The sequence below is a fragment of the Vipera ursinii genome (assembly GCF_947247035.1).
Source record: "Vipera ursinii genome assembly, chromosome: 7".
NCBI classification, from domain to species: Eukaryota; Metazoa; Chordata; class Lepidosauria; order Squamata; family Viperidae; genus Vipera; species Vipera ursinii.
The window spans coordinates 53,619,308-53,635,884 of NC_139521.1; the positions used below are offsets into that span (position 1 = coordinate 53,619,308).

At 36.5% G+C, this 16,577-nt stretch overlaps 1 protein-coding gene across 1 annotated transcript in view; it reads right to left on the reverse strand.

Moving 5' to 3' along the window:
- Positions 1-16,577, reverse strand: part of ANK2 (ankyrin 2) — a 334,365-nt gene that overhangs the window by 91,398 nt on the left and 226,390 nt on the right. The window contains exons 10-16 of the mRNA XM_083367958.1: positions 14,603-14,701; positions 13,814-14,011; positions 9,220-9,318; positions 8,974-9,072; positions 7,953-8,051; positions 7,521-7,718; positions 5,940-6,038 (exon numbers count right to left, since the gene is read on the reverse strand). Of these exons, the coding sequence (XP_083224084.1) occupies positions 5,940-6,038; positions 7,521-7,718; positions 7,953-8,051; positions 8,974-9,072; positions 9,220-9,318; positions 13,814-14,011; positions 14,603-14,701 (891 nt within the window). The remainder of the gene's footprint in view (positions 1-5,939; positions 6,039-7,520; positions 7,719-7,952; positions 8,052-8,973; positions 9,073-9,219; positions 9,319-13,813; positions 14,012-14,602; positions 14,702-16,577) is intronic.

The following is a 16,577-nucleotide window of genomic DNA, read 5'->3' on the forward strand; positions in this document are numbered from 1 at the left end:
TTAGCTTTGCTTAAACTAGCATTAATTACAAAACAACAACATAGATTAAATAAGCAATTGATCAGAAAAAATACAGCATTTTTAATTCAAAGTGAATTATTTCATATTAGACATGTTATTTAAATCAATAATAATATTAAGAATACTATTAAATCAATATTAGATAAAAGAATATTGCTTTTTTTAAAAAAAAAAGAACAAGCCATTTCAAATTCATTCAATTTTCTGAATTGATATATTGTGTAGCAGAGCACAAAATACTTTGGATTTAAAATGTTTCAAGCTTGAAATACCCTATTTTGAGTTCATACCAGGTGTTTTGTCCTTATTGAAAGCTTTCTGACATTCCTCCAACCACCATAAAAGTATCCTCTGCTTAAATCAGACCTGTTTTGAGCTCAGAGCACTTGCAGTGGAGACAGTTAGAAAAAAAGACTTTTCCAGAGTGGTCAGAATATTATGAGAAGATATCCTTCATTATGATTAGGACAGCAGTTTCAAACTCAAAATATTTTATACAACCTTAATATATTCCAATCCTAACTATATACTTTCATTAACAAATTGCAATCTTGGGTTCCGGTTTGCGTGCGTGGTGCTTCCGGATGTGCAGGAACAGCCTGCTTCCTGCCGTCCGTTTCTTTCTTTTTTAGAGAACCCTGAAAAGGGTCAAAAATTGCCCTGGAGGGGTGATTACCGAGAGGAGGACTTTCCTGTGATCGCGGAAGGGCGGCAGCCCTCTGCTGGAATCCAGAATCATCTCCTTTGGCCCGAAGAAGAGACTGGCCATAAAGATGGCCAATCATTAAGCCGCTCCCTGCCGAAAGCCAAAGCACTACCTAGCACTAAGAAGCAATCTGGAGGACCTGGGTGAGCTTTTACCTTTCTTATTCCCTAACCATCTTCCTGTGGGACTTTCCTGAAAACCTCCTTCCCCATTTTTTGAGAAAACGGTGAATATCTACTCTGGGAACAAATCTTAAAGCCTCAAAGCTACAAAAGAAGTTTAATTAATTCAGCAAAGAAATTAAGTAATTTCATCTGTATTTACTACAAAGCTTCTATTTGTTGCTGGGAATCTACTACCCTATCTTTTCTCTAAGCTGTGAATTAAGGAAAAAATTTGGACTAATCCTACAAAAGTTCTATATTAATTTGGAAAAAGAAAAGAAAATTCCTACATTGCATGTTATATGTTACTGAAGACATCCTGTGGCGAAACCTGGTACAGCAAGTAAATTTCCTTTTTTTGTTGTGAGAGCTCACTTAATAACAGAACTGTCCTTGACACTAAGATAAGGGGGGAACACCTGGCACAGAATACAACTCTTCAGGAGGTGGAAAATCTATGACTATTATTAAAACAGCCTCCATGGAAGATTTAACTGCAAACAATAACGAAATGGATGAATACATTCCACCACTTGATTATAAACTGATATTGGACACAATTTTGGCAATGACAGAGCAAATTAAAGCCAAATTGCAAGACAAATCTGACAACTTAAAGCCACAAAATCAAATTTTGATTTTAAATGAGGAAAAGATAACCCAAAATCAAATAGAAGAAGTGGAAACTAATACTAAAATAGGAGATTTCAAAGAACATCAAAAGCAACCTACAGAAGACAAAGTCCAAACTTTAATGGCAACTACAAAACTTGCAACCCAAAAAGCAGCAGCACCTGAAAAAACAACACCAAGAGTGAAGACACTAAAGGCCTTCAAATACAATATATTGAGAACTCAGTTAATCAAAGGACAATCATAATACCAGCTACTACTTTCTGCCTAACCCAGATAGAATTGGAAGAACAAAAAGATTTGACTGATTTAATGACAACTATATTATATCAACCATCAAAACCTGAATTATCAAAGCAAAAATACAATGGTTACAAAGGGAACATCTTCCTTGCAAAACTGACATTTGGATACACTCCCTGGATTCAAATAAGGGGTATAGGAAGAAAGGAAGATACATTTGAGATTTTAAAGATGTCAAGAGGGAAGCATGATTGGCACAAAAGGAAGGCAAGAGTTAGATTTAAAAAAAAACTGAACTTGTTTCTCTTTTCGGGTTCCTAAAGATAGACTATAAAAATATCTTTTTTATGGATTAAGGGGAATCCCTAAAAATATAACTGATTTTACATTTAGCTTTTAGATCTGTAAAGGTAAACAAATGTAAGCTTTTAGAATATAACTCCGAACTATATCTTAGAACTTGGAATGACATATCAAAAGATAGTATTTTAATAATTGATGTACGGTCAAATGACTTATAGAATATTCAGTGGTTACTTTTGAATCATAGTATAGAACCCAGGATTTTATATATAAAAGATAGTATTTTAATAATTGTTGAATGGTTAAGGCAAAAAACATATTTCTAATAACTGGTGATTTGTTAAGATGAAAATTAGACTTTAATGGTAAAACATTAGAATGCTTTGTAATGAATAATATAAGTTTCGTAGACAAAAGAATTATTCTTTATTGAAATAGGGAATTGTGGGTTACCCAAAAATTAAGCTTTTTCCTATATACTATAGGCCACTCTAGAATATCCTATTGCAATTAGATAAAATTTAAAAACAGGATATTGATATGTATTACTGAAAATATATTTTAAGTTTTGTTGATTGACTAGGTTACAACTAGAAATGTACTAACTTGCCTATTTTGACTATGTAATAACTAAGGGAAGTAGAAAGGGCATCTCTGTTGATGTAACCTGAACTATTTACAACTGGTTATTTCTTATTTTAACTACCCAACCACCATATTGTTTCACAAATACATGTATATGTAAATATTAAAAATCAATAAAATTTGTCTAAAAAATTGCAATCTTCAAGTACTTCATAGCAAAAATTAAAATAAAGCATCTATTTTATCTATGTGATTTCTGGCAATCCTGGAAAAAAGCCATCCCATTGAAATATTTTATTATTGTTGTTGTTGTTGTTGTTGATGATGATCATTGCACAGTCAGCCAGATGTTCAGACTGGATTTGGCATTTTTTCTCTACCTATTGAGTCCTTACCAAGGACCTGGGATAGGCAGATGTGGATGTTTGATGGTATTACAGATATCGTTGCAGGATGGAAGCAGTTCCTAGTAAGGCCGCCTTTTGCAATTGACTAATGGCAAATTTGTCAATGCCAATAGTGTTCAAGTGGTGCTCCAGTTGTTTTGGGATTGCACCCAAGGCGCCTATTACTATTGGTACCACCCTTGCTTGCCTTTGCCACAGTCTTTCTATTTCTATTTGTAGGTCTTTGTATTTTTTTATCTTCTCCAGTTCTTTGTCTTTTCTGCTGTCTCCAGGCACTGCCACGTCCACTATCCAGACTTTTTTCTCTTTCTTATCAACAATTGTTAAGTCTGGGGTGTTATGTTGCAGGTGCTTGTCTGTTTGAATTCTGAAGTCCCAGAGCAGTTTAACTTTACAATTTTCCATGATTTTCTCTATTCTATGATCCCACCAGTTCTTGCTTACAGGCAAATGATATTTCTTGCAGATCTTCCAATGCACCATTGTTGCTACTTTGTCATGCCGCTGCTTGTAGTCAGTCTGTGCGATCTTCTTGTAGCAGCTTTCCAGGTGGTCCACTGTTTCTTCAGCTTCTTTGCATAGGCGGCACTTACTGTCTGTTGCTATCTTCTCAATTTTGACTTTGTATGCACTTGTATGCAGAAAGTGAAGAAGAACTAAAGAGCCTCTTGTTGCGGGTGAAGAAGGAGAGTGCAAAACTTGGGTTGAAACTTAACATTAAGAAAACCAAGATCATGGCATCTGGCCCTCTCAATTCCTGGCAAATAGATGGGGAAGAAATGGAGGTAGTGACAGATTTTATTTTCCTGGGCTCCAAGATCACTGCAGATGGGGACTGTAGCCAAGAAATTAAAAGACGCTTGCTCCTGGGGAGGAAAGCCATGGCAAATCTAGACAGCACACTAAAAAGCAAAGACATCACCCTGTCAACAAAAGTGCGTATAGTCAAGGCTATGGTCATCCCAGTTGCAATGTATGGCAGTGAAAGTTGGACCATAAGAAAGGCTGAGCGCCAAAGAATTGAGGCCTTTGAACTATGGTGCTGGAGAAGACTCCTGCGAGTCCCTTGGACTGCAAGGCGATCAAACCGGTCAGTCCTAGAGGAGATCAGCCCTGACTGCTCTTTAGAAGGCCAGATCCTGAAGCTAAAACTCAAATACTTTGACCACCTAATGAGAAGGAAGGACTCACTGGAGAAGAGCCTAATGCTGGGAAAGATCGAGGGCAATAGAAGAAGGGGACGACAGAGAATGAGGTGGCTGGATGGAGTCACTGAAGCAGTAGGCGTGAGCTTAAATGGACTCCAGAAGATGGTAGAGGACAGGAAGGCCTGGAGGAATGTTGTCCATAGGGTCGTGATGGGTCGGACACGACTTCGCAGTTAACAACACCACCACCAAATGCACTTGTCCTTAAGGCTTGGCCTTGGGCAGACAGAATTAGTCTCTCAGTCTCTTTCTTCAACTTTCCTGCTCTTAGCGATTGCCAGGTCTTGTTATTATCTGCTTTCCCAGCTATTTTTTTAATGTAATGGCCATGTAGTGCTTTGTCTTCCCATTCCTCTATTCTATTCTTCATTTGGTCTTTCTTATAGGCCAGTTTGGTCTCTCCAGTAGTCAGTAAGCCTTCCTGATATACTAATTTCAGTGCATCTTCATCATTGTCCTTCAGATATTCTTCCAAAGCCATTTTTTCTTCTTCAACCATCTGATGTACTTGCAGCATTCCACGTCCACCTATTTGCCTTGGTAGATAGAGTCTGTCAATGTCACTGCGTGGATGAAGGGCATGATTCATTGTCATTATTATTATTATTTATTATTATTATTATTTACAAAAATACTCATGGTGAAATTACATGCGAGTGTACTTATAGAAAATAGTGGGATCCGCTCCCTTAATCCCTCATTGTACAATAATTGTACAATTCATTTCCAAGCAGTTGCATTGTTGCTGAAAGAATTACCACAAAGTTGCAGGTGAGGTCAAACTGGGAAGCAGAAGCAGTGTGAGGGAGGAAATTGCTGCAAGGTTACGGTATTTAAATCTCTGCCAAATAAATCCCCAAAATGTTTATAGAGAAGAAGGAAGCCAAACTGGGAGTCTCAGAATAGTATATTGACTGGGCAGGAAAGCAAGCTCATGTGAAAGCAGCAAGTTGATCAAGACTGAATTTGTAAGGAAGGATGGGCAACCAAGTGCCTCTCCTAGGCTATTTGAGCAAGATACACAACATGGAAGTATTGTTTATGGGATTCCATGTTAGCTTTAAGATAATACATCTTTCCTCCCTTTTCAACTCTGAGTTGGAAAATTAAATATGTATCTAATGAGGTAACAGAATATTGACACTGAGATTGGCACTGACACATTGCAAAGAACAGTCTATTGCTAAATGTATCAATTTCTTTATCTTCCCTTTATAATACCTATTTTTGTTCCACCTTTTCTTGTCCAACTGCAGATCATTAACTATAATTGGCATGAACATGTAAGACTAGATTTTACCATATTTAGTAGATCTTATGAAATATGTGTAGAAACATTGATATTGCTAACTATAATGTTCTGGGCTTTCTATGACATGGAAACTACATCTGAAAAGGAAGCCTTCACGTGATAGTCCTATAAAAAGTCAGTCAATGAAATCCATTGCCCTTTACAATAGGATATAAGCAGTATCTGTAACAAATAATAGTGGGAAAGCTTCTGTAAAAATAGAATAGACATTTTGTGTAGTGTTATAAATGATATTTTTATTTTGATATCAACTTCTTCCTATTTAATATTGAATGCAACATCAAAACTAGGGTATTTAACACTTAGAACAAAAATTTCTTGGTTATTAGTAATTCAAACTGAAATAATAATTCCTACCTTCCCAGCTGAATCAACAGGTGCACGACGCTGCAACAGGAGCTTTGCCACATCAAGACTTCCATACTTTGATGCCACGTGTAGTGGTGTGAATCCCTTCTGCAAAATACAGAAGTAGAAAACTGGAAAGGAAAGCCTGTGTCATGCTTTACCCAAGAACACAACAGCTTTCTTACCTACCTACCTACCTACCTACCTACCTACGTATGTGTATACATACATACATACATATTCCTTGATAAGATTAAAAATGCGAATCCCAGGCATATTAAAATTAACAAACTAAGCGAACACTGGGATGGAATGAGAAAAACTAAAACAGTTTTTATTGCTAAAAGATCAAGCTTTTGTTGGCTAACTGCCAACGTCGTCACAATGGAAATGCTGGAGTGGGGAGATCACGTTTATACTGTTGGTGTCTGCACTCCTCTCATGGAGCGCGTCACTGGTCTGTTTGTTGAGGCTGGCCGTATTCCTTTGAGTTGTCGTGCATCTGTTTTTGGGGGATGTAGTTGTCTCTGGGTGTCTGTTGTCAAAAGTGGATTGCTGATAGTTCCATGTGTTATAGCCATAGCTCTAGTCATTGCCCATGTTCTTATACCAATTTTGGCATGACATCTTGTACACGACCGAGGATTTTTCTTCATTGGGGGGTGGATCTTTAGGGCGCATGACACAAGCTTGTAAAGTCCGATCAGGTCTGTGGGCAACACCGACCTTGTGAGGGGCTAGTATGCGCGCTGTGGCCTCAGATACACCGTGGATATAAGGCAGTGTTATCCATGATGTTAAGGCTTTTTCACATTGATGGCGGGTAGGTTTACCTGGCCTGCTGTATTGTCTAATGAAATTAGGTGGATACCTGTTGTTTCTGCAGACATGATAAAGGCGGCGTCTTTCTTCCCTTTTTGCCTTATTCGTGCTGCAATGCATGTCTATACATCTAAAGATGGTCCTAATACAGCTGGCCTTATGAGTTGTGGGGTGATTACTTTCGTAATGAAGTATCCTGTCCATATGGGTGGATTTACGGTAGACCGATGTGTTTAACGAGCCATCACGTTGATGTCTAACCAACACATCTAAAAGGCCAAAGCCCCATTGGTCTCTTCTTCTGCAGTGAAGAGGATATCAGGATAGATGGAACTGAACTTCCTCATCAGCCTGTCCTTGTCCTGCCTTTTGACGATCACAAAGGTGTCATCCACGTATCTTACCCAAAACTTGGGGTGATATGTGGACATCACCCGGGTCTCTAACTGTTGCAGGACTGCCTCTGCAATGACACCAGAGATGGGGGACTCCATAGGGGTAGCCTTCACCTGTTCATAAATGGTGCCTTGAAACGTAAAAAACGTTTTCAGGCATAGAGACATAAGCTGAAGCAGATCTTCATTGCTAAGTGAATCTTGATTCTGTCCCAGTCCCTGCTGTTGCAAGCGGTCCCCAATTACAGCAAGTGCTAAGTCTTGTGGAACTGAGGTGACATCATAGGAAACCTTCCTATTCATAAAATTTGATAAAATTATAGGTGTTACTTGGCTAATATTGGAACATTAGAACCAAAACTTGAAAATTTACCTTGGTAGCCAAAGAATGTGCTGCACCTGCCTCCAGTAGAACTGATGCTACATCAACTTGGCCTTCTCGGGCAGAGATGTGTAGTGGTGTATATCCATTGGTCGTTGCAGCATCTGGGTGTGCCATGTGTTGCAGAAGTAGCTGCACAATTTCTGTTTTACCCAAGCGAGAAGCAATATGCAGTGGTGTCTGTTCCTCCTATAACTCAAAACAGGAAAGGAGTTATCTATCTATCTATCTGTCTGTCTGTCTGTCTGTCTGTCTGCCTGCCTGCCTGTCTGTCTGTCTGTCTATCTATCTATCTATCCATTCATGTATCTGAGTTCTTCTCACTGAAGATTGCTAGAAAAAAATGAAACCTGTTCATCATTAATACATCTACAATTCTTCCAGCTTTTTAAAAAATGTTGCGTGACACATGTGAATACGTACCCTGGCTCGTGCATCAACCAAAGCACCATTCCTCAGGAGACAGCGCACCACTTCTACTTGTCCTGCACGAGCTGCCATGTGTAAAGCAGTCTCCCCACGCTGAAGAAGAATGACTGGGTCAAATTTGCTAGCCATCTGAATAAAACCTTCAAACTCATTTCACATAAGTTAGTCTTGTACATGATAAGTACATATTTTCCACATAATGTGAGTTAAAGCTATTGTTTTAATGATACAATATAAAAACCGAAGAGAGAAATCTAATGTCAATTTTCCTCTGACAGAACTTTTTCCTACATGCTGCTAGACCCACGTTGGAAGGAAAATGCGAAGAACCATAGCAACAAGAATTACCCCCTCTGTTTCTCTATTCCTAGATAGCAGAAAATTGCTAGAAAATTAACAATGTTCTAACAAAAAACCAATAGCTGGACTCAATCCTTGGTTTATAACATTAAATATATACCTTATCTTCATATGCTACTTATGGACATCAATCTGACAAATATATTTAAAAGTGAAAAACAGTAAATAATATAGATGTTATGGTTGTTATTCTTGAACATAATGGCTGGAAAAAATCTAGTTTGTAGCAATTGTGCAAGGTTTAGTTTTCAGTCTACATACAATTTCAGAGAGCTTGGAATACTTATTTATCATTGGAAAATTATTATTACCACAGATTTTGAACATGTTGTATCATATATGGCCACCACTGGCACAACTCTGCTATTCCTATGAAGACATAGGAAGGTTGAGGAGTAAATAAAAACAAAAGATCCTGAAATTATTTATTTAGGATATTGCTTAGACATTGCTTTGAGATTTTGAAAATAAAAGTGTGTTTTAAAAATATTTACAAGACAAGCAGATGACCAAAAAAGGACCATATTACATTTTGAATGTATCCCAGTAAGAAAGCTGAATAGAAAAGGTTTACAAAATACTAATTTCTAGTGTAGCTTCTGGTTAAGACACATCACAGCTAGCCTAGGATTATTCAAATCCAAGCCATACTCACAATGTTAGTGACATCTGGAGAAGCACCATTTTGCAGTAGAAGGAGAACTATGTTCAAATGCCCCATAAATGCAGCCACATGAATTGGTGTCAGGCCTGACTGTGAAATAAAGCAATAGCAATTTTACTCCTCTGCAAAATGCCTTTAAATTATGCCTGATTTATATATATATAATATATATAAAGGAGAGTGTGAAGAAAAAGAAGAGATGGCCATAAGAGATGGCTCTTTGTGAAATTTCTCTACCTCTGTTATAGCTTGGATTGAAGCCCCATATTTCACCAGCAGTTCCATTACTTTAATGCGATTTTTCTTGCAAGCAATGTGCAGTGGAGTAAAACCATTCTGTGCAAAAAACAGTCATGTTAGTTAAAGCATGCACCTTCCATTGTCAAATAGATAGGTTATCTCCTTTAAAAAAAAGTCAGATTCTGGCATATTGAAAAAACAGGAATACCAGGGCCACTGGAACAGCTGCAGCAATGACTCCAAAAGAGTATTTGTGAATGGACATCTTAAGCAGACAAAATGTCTGATTGGCAATTTAATGTGTGTAGTATTCTTCATTCTTTTTGTTATAATAGTAGCTATGGAGACCACAGTAGTGCAGCATTACCCACCATGTGTAAATAATGCAAACTCACAATCAACAACATTGATATAGGACTGCACTGCACTAAAGTAGCTTCCATGCTGCTTAGAGTATGAAGAAGGACATTAAAGTAAGAATGTTTTGTTTATATTGCCACCATTTTCTACGGCTCAGAATGGAAGCCTTCTAATTAATACTAGACTGTGTTAACTATAATGGAATAATTACTTCAGTAGTTAATTTGACCTTATCTTGTATAAAGGTCTACATGTAAATCTATACATTTTGAACAATTGTAGGACAATGCTGAAATGTTGCTTTTTTTGCAAAGAAATAGAACATAGCAAGAGACCTCTGATTAATTATTGAGAGACCCTATGAGTCTTGAATAATGGGGTTTACAACAACCATAAGAAGTATCAGTCAATTTGTAATTTATTTTACAAGAAACCCAAATATGCATGATCCTACTCTCATTCATGCAGTCCTCTCTGCTCCCAAGAAGCTTTCTAAAAGTTCAGAATTGCTCTTGAATGCTCTGGTGGGATAGGAGGCGGCTCCACTGAAGGGCACTATTTGTTCCAAACTGGACAGAACTCTACAAATAGCCCCCCAGCACCCTTTATCTGTAGAAAGCCAAGGTTGACCATATGACATTATTCCAGAAGAGTCATGTGGCACAGAAAAGCCCCTTGGATAAAACAAGTAGAAAACTCAACATCCATGAACATCCCTGTCTGCATATTTTTTTTAAAAAAAACAGTCCACTTTAATCATCACTATGTACAAGAAATACAAGTTTTATAATGGGGTTTGAATTTGCTGTTATTGGCTCAACATACTTTATGGTATTTTAACGGTACTTCTGCAGAATCCTGTGAAATTAGTTTAATCCCTATGATATTTGTGGAAAATCGTAGATTATCTCCTAACTTGGTGGATGCCCATTACAGTAAGAGCAATCAATCCCTATTTCCTTTTCTTCAGTTTTTTAAAATGCTTTTCATTTCAGTATTGCCAATTACTTATTGCCTGAATTTTTAATAATGCAAGTGTTTCTAATTCTAGCCAGAATAAAGCACCAATGAATGTTTTTGCCACTCCCAAGATGCTCCCAAAATGAAGTTATTTGCAATGATACTACCTGACCATCTAAGACCATTTGGGAATAAGAAAAAATAGTCAGAGATTGATTTCTTTTAACATGTAAACTTGGCATATGGGTTTGGCACAAATAAAACAAGTCTTCTTTTAAGTTATTGGAATGCTTAGCAATTTCTAAGCTATTAGAAATGGAAAAGAAAGGAAATGTTCACTTTCTTGTCTCACATCTGAGACAAGCCCCCATTGTTTTTTGGCTTATCCTATTCTTGGCCCCAAATTTTCTCTCCTCCATCTGCAAATAAAGGGAATAAGCTGAGGATACTATTTCAGATCATTCTTAAAATTGTATCCATGATACCCAAAGGCAATTATATAGAACACAATCACAAAATACTACATTCTAGAACTGCACTGGCTAAGCTAAAAAAAAACAGTGCGATTTGTGTGCTACAAAAATGCACTATTTCAACAAAACAGGCAAGTCATGCAAAAACAAATGCATGGTAATTGAATTCATGTTCAAAATAGAAACATACAGAAGTATGGGCATTTAATAGGAAAGGATGGGTGTGTTTTGACATTATAACACAAATTCCATTTCTTCTACATTTGTGTGTGATACTGTATCAATAATATGAAAGGGCAAAACATATGTCATATTTATGTGATATTGCATATTTCATTATTAGGGCATTATCATGGTTAAGTAAGGACACTTATGCACAGAAGGCATATACTCAGGAACAAATTATTTCTTTTATGAAAAACAAAAAAGAGACTTGGGTATCTTAAATGTTAACAAATGTACTATGTTAATTCTGCCTAAAAGTGTTACATAGTGTATTTCCAAGCAACATCAAATCAAAAAGTGATTAAGGTTAAAACATGACTCATACATTGTGTATGAGTAAATCCGTATGTCATAAAAAAGTAAAAATTTCCTTTACGGGGAGTCTGATTTTGGTAACTTGGTTATTACATGGACACATCCATGTGTTTTTCTTAGCAACAGTTTGGCCATTGTATTTCTTTGCCTTCCTATCTGATCTATAGTTTTCTACCAAGGATTTAACGAAGTTTAAGCTTGCTTAGTGTTTGAGCATCTAAAGATTCATGGAAAATTTTATACATTATATATTTAATGGTGCTGTGAAGTAGGTAGACATGTACAACCAACTTTATGGAGGTATATTAGATAAGGACAGTGCAGTTAAGTTTATCAACTATATCAAGATATACGTAATCATTGTTACTTATACTTCATAATTGGTAGGTGTGGGCAACATTACACAGACTTGCAAAGCAGTCTCTAGAAGAGAATTTTAGCTTCCAAAGCATTACATTTATTTATTTATTTATTTATTTATTTATTTATTTATTTATTTATTTATTTATTTAATTTGTATACCGCCCTTCTCCCGAAGGACTCAGGGCGGTGAACAGGGCAATACATAAAAACAAGATACAAAAATAAAAAATTATTAAAAAGTAATTAAACAATGCCCATAATAAATTAATACAGATTAAAAATTGAAGTCCATTTATAAATCCCACCCCGTCCCATCAGGCCAGGCCAGCTTGTTTAAAGAGATGGGTTTTAAGATCGCGCCGAAAGGAGCGGAGATCGGGCGCCATCCGGAGCTCGACCGGAAGATGGTTCCATAAATCCGGTGCACCCACAGAGAACGCCCTCCCCCTGGGGGCCACCAGTCGGCATTCTTTGACCGGTGGCACCCTGAGGAGGCCCTCTCTGTGGGAGCGTACTGGGCGGACATGGACATGAATATCCTTGGAGGACATGAATATCCTTGGAGTAAAACTTGCTTTGGTTATTTTGTGGCATATTGGCCAAAATTTGCCTAACCAGGAATGTTCTTATCATTATCTAGGAATGGTGCAGGTGACGCTGATACAACTTAAAGTGGTGATCTAGACAATATTTCATTTCTTTTGCTAAAAAAAAACAAAAACAAAAAAACCTTGATTGACCAAAGTTGTGATGGGCAGAAAAAAGTGAATTATCTATGGATCCATACATAGAAGCCTATAAAATGTAAAGTGAGTGGTAAATGGTAAATAACATAAATTACTGAATAAGCTGAACAAAATACATATATTGGGTATCTGTGAAATTAAAAGAAGGGGGAAGGTGTGGCACCCACCCTCTGGAATATTCTTCCCCCTGAGATTACACTTGCCTGAACCCTAAAAACTTATTAAAACATATTAAAAACTTGGTTCTGGCACCTAGGCTGTGACAGTATGGTTCATAGTTGATTTGAATATTGGATATTGTTGATGTTCTCAGCAGTTATTTTATACTATTGGTTCATTTTTAAATTTTGTCTTTTTTATTTTGTTTTAATTGCTAGCCACATATATGAAATGGGTGGCCATGTAAGATGATAAATCTGAATGAATGATTTTGTGAAGTTGATGAATGCATGCAAGAAAAAGAGAGGAATTTGAAATAGAATGGGTTCAAATAGAGCAGCTGGAAGAAGAACTCCTATTCTGAAACAGATGAGTAAACTCTAGTATTCATATTCTGTATAGAAAAAACTATAAAAATGCTAACTTAGGCAATCAAATATATGTATCAAATCAGAATTATTAAGCAAATAAATATTGCTGACCATCTAGCAAACATATATTAGCTCAACCTTCCCCAAGTGATGGAGAAGATACAACACTCAGGTTTTGCAAACAGCATAAATATAATGGCTAGAAACTACTACCATATAGATTTCCACACCAACACATCTTCATAGCACCTATGAAGAAGGCTGCATCATACTGATGTCATTCACTACAAAATACTGCTTATGGTGAAGAATATAATGTAGACTGTGATGAGGAAACCCTTAATGTTTCAAAGTCTATGACTGTAATTCTGTGCAGAAGCTTCCCTTTCTCATGTACCATGACCATTCTATTTGCCTCACATTCTTATCACATGACACTGTACCCATTAGATATCTTTTAATGTTCGATTGTTTCATTAACTACATGGATTTGTGGCAGAGTTATAGAGTGTCCTACTGAAAAGGCCAGCAACTGTCTTTATGTAGCCAATGGACTGAATGTGTAGAATCAATATTCCATATCCCTTTACACTCCACCAGAAATCTAGGAAAAGTTTACCAAAGCACGGGCATTTGGATTTGCTCTCTTATCCAGCAGAAGCTTGGTGACACGATAGTGACCACAGTGTGCAGCAACATGGAGGGCAGTCAGGTAATCCAGTGTAACATCATCAACAGGAGCCTTGTGCTGCAGTAGGTGTTTGACACACTCCACATGGTCACCCTGAGCAGCCATATGAAGTGGAGACAGTCCATTCTGAAACAAACAATGCAAAACATTATGCAGTGACAACTTGTAAATGCATGTGCATGCGCACACAACAAAACTAAATTTAAGTCTTGAAAAACTGCCTATAAAGTTAGCAGATGCATCCATCAAGTTACAATAATGCATTGCCTAGTTATATTTCAAAGCTGATTTTCAAGATATACTGTACAAACTTAAGATTTGCTTATTTACTTGGAAAACCTCACTCTGTTTTAGAAACTAAATGGGTATTCATGCATTTGTGCTTTGAGTCCAACCCACTGTCTGCTGTAGTATATTAATACTGCTTTCCTTAAATGTGCATCTCATTTGTTCATATTTTAATTTTGTCTGCACATACTCTGTTTGTAGAAGTTTATGAATGCATTTTTACATAAAAAGCAATGAAAACAGTGCAGAAACAGAAGAGAATGAGAAAATAAAAAACTACATGATAAATATGAGAGCAAGGGAGTATGAATTTTAAAATATTTGATTACATTTTTATCAATTCCCCTACTAGTTATTATTCATTTTATTGCTGTGGATTTCAATAGCAAATAAACTCCCTTAAGATACTAGTCAGAATTATAAACACACCTTGGTTCTGGCAAGCAGTGGGGCACCTCGTTCCAGGAGAAGCTCTACAACTTGGTCATGTCCACTTCGTGCAGCACAGTGCAGTGGAGTCAGCCCATCCTTTGAAAACAGCAAAAGCAGAAACCCTGTTCTTTTATCTTAGAGTCAAACAGTCATTTGACTGTACTGTTAATACAAATCTTGAAGCAAAATTAGGTCTTTATTGAAGTGGCAATGATGAAGTATTTGCTTTAGGTGTGTGTTTGTGTGTGTGTGTGTATGTATGTGTGTGTATGCCAACTGCAATTTATTAGCAATGAAAAGAATAAGAACCATTAAGAATATGTCTCCTTCATAAATACCCACTCTGCCTATGTAATAGAAAATCATAAAAAAATCTTTTCAAAACATGTAATTATTTCTGAAGTGTGGGTTGATCAATTCAGGACATATGCATTCCAAAAATGATGCTGAGGCCCTGCCCTCCACGCAAGCGAAGGAAAAGAAGGCCAGAAGACTACGTGTTTCTGTCTGTGTTCCATTCCTTGTGGAATAGAGTGTGCTTCCCTGGCAGTTTTCAGGAAGCAAAAAAACAGAACTGATTTTCAGAAATTTAAATTAAAGTTTATGGAGTTGGATTCTGTTGACCCGAGATAGTTGTTTATTGTTATTTTATTATGCGTGGTATACTGTACAAGTAGTCCTTGGTACAACCATTCATTTGGCAACGGTTTGAAGTTATAGTGGCAACAAAAAAAGTTACTTACAATCAGTAGTTATGATCATCAACCATCACCTGATCAAAATTCAGGCAATCATCATGTATTTATAACAGATGCAGCATCCTGAGGTCACATAATTGCCATTTGAGAGCTTCCCATTTGGCTTGTGACAAGCAAAGAAAATGGGGGAAGCCAGATTTACTTAATGACTGCATGTTTCGCTTAACAACTATGGCAAAAAGGGCATAAAATTGGGTGAGACTCACTTAACAACTTGGTTAGCAATGGAAATTCTGGTCTTGTGGTTGTAAGTCAAAAACTATCTGTAACTAATTCTCGGTCTTCGGTTAAAATGCAAATTGCCCAGGAGGCCATGTGAAGTCAGCAGTATATAATAATGAAGAGAGACAGACATTTTGTTCCATGGTAACAAAAATTGTAAAAAGAAACAATAAAAAGGGATAATAAGAATGTCAAATGAGATACCCAAAATCTTAAAACTGAGATGGCATCAGAATGATGCTAAATAAATAAAAAATATAAAATAGGAAAAAAGATGCCAGCCAAGGAAGACTAAACAGCATTTAAGCATTGTTTGATAAACTTGTTATCAGAACATGATTCTTGCATTCTTTTCTTTTCTTTTTTCTTTTTTGTATAAAAGACGCTGTCTCAAATCACATCAAAGGCTTTTCTAGCATGATTGAAACTGTTTATTGTTAAAACAATATATTAAACTTTTTTTCTTTTTCCTTTTTTCTGTTGTATTTTGTCACCTTTTTTAAAAGCATTTGTTTTCCTTTTTTATTTGATAACGTATGTATTTTTATCATGATTATTTCTGTTTTATTCAGCTTTTATTTTTGTTATTTAAAAGCAGCAAATAAATAAGACCTGAAAGCTGTAACTGTAACTACCTTAGAATCCATTAATTTTAATGTTACTTTATTACCAATAGCTTGTGTTATGTTATATATGCACTTAAGTGGATGGTAGTCTTAAATGTCGCTAAAATTTCCCACCACAGAAATAAAGCAAGTCATTACATTTGAAAGTAGGTATCAGTTTCTAAATCCCAGAAATGGACTGAAGTATTGGATGACATAATAGCTTGATAATCCACTTTTAGCATCAATGGTTTAGGGCAGGGCTTCTCATAGAAGAAGAAACAGTAGTACAGAGAATTTTCTATTTCTAAATGGACCTCAACTGTTCCACATTACTCCTGCCCAAATGCTACATAAACAAACACGTCACTGCCCAAAGAATGACTA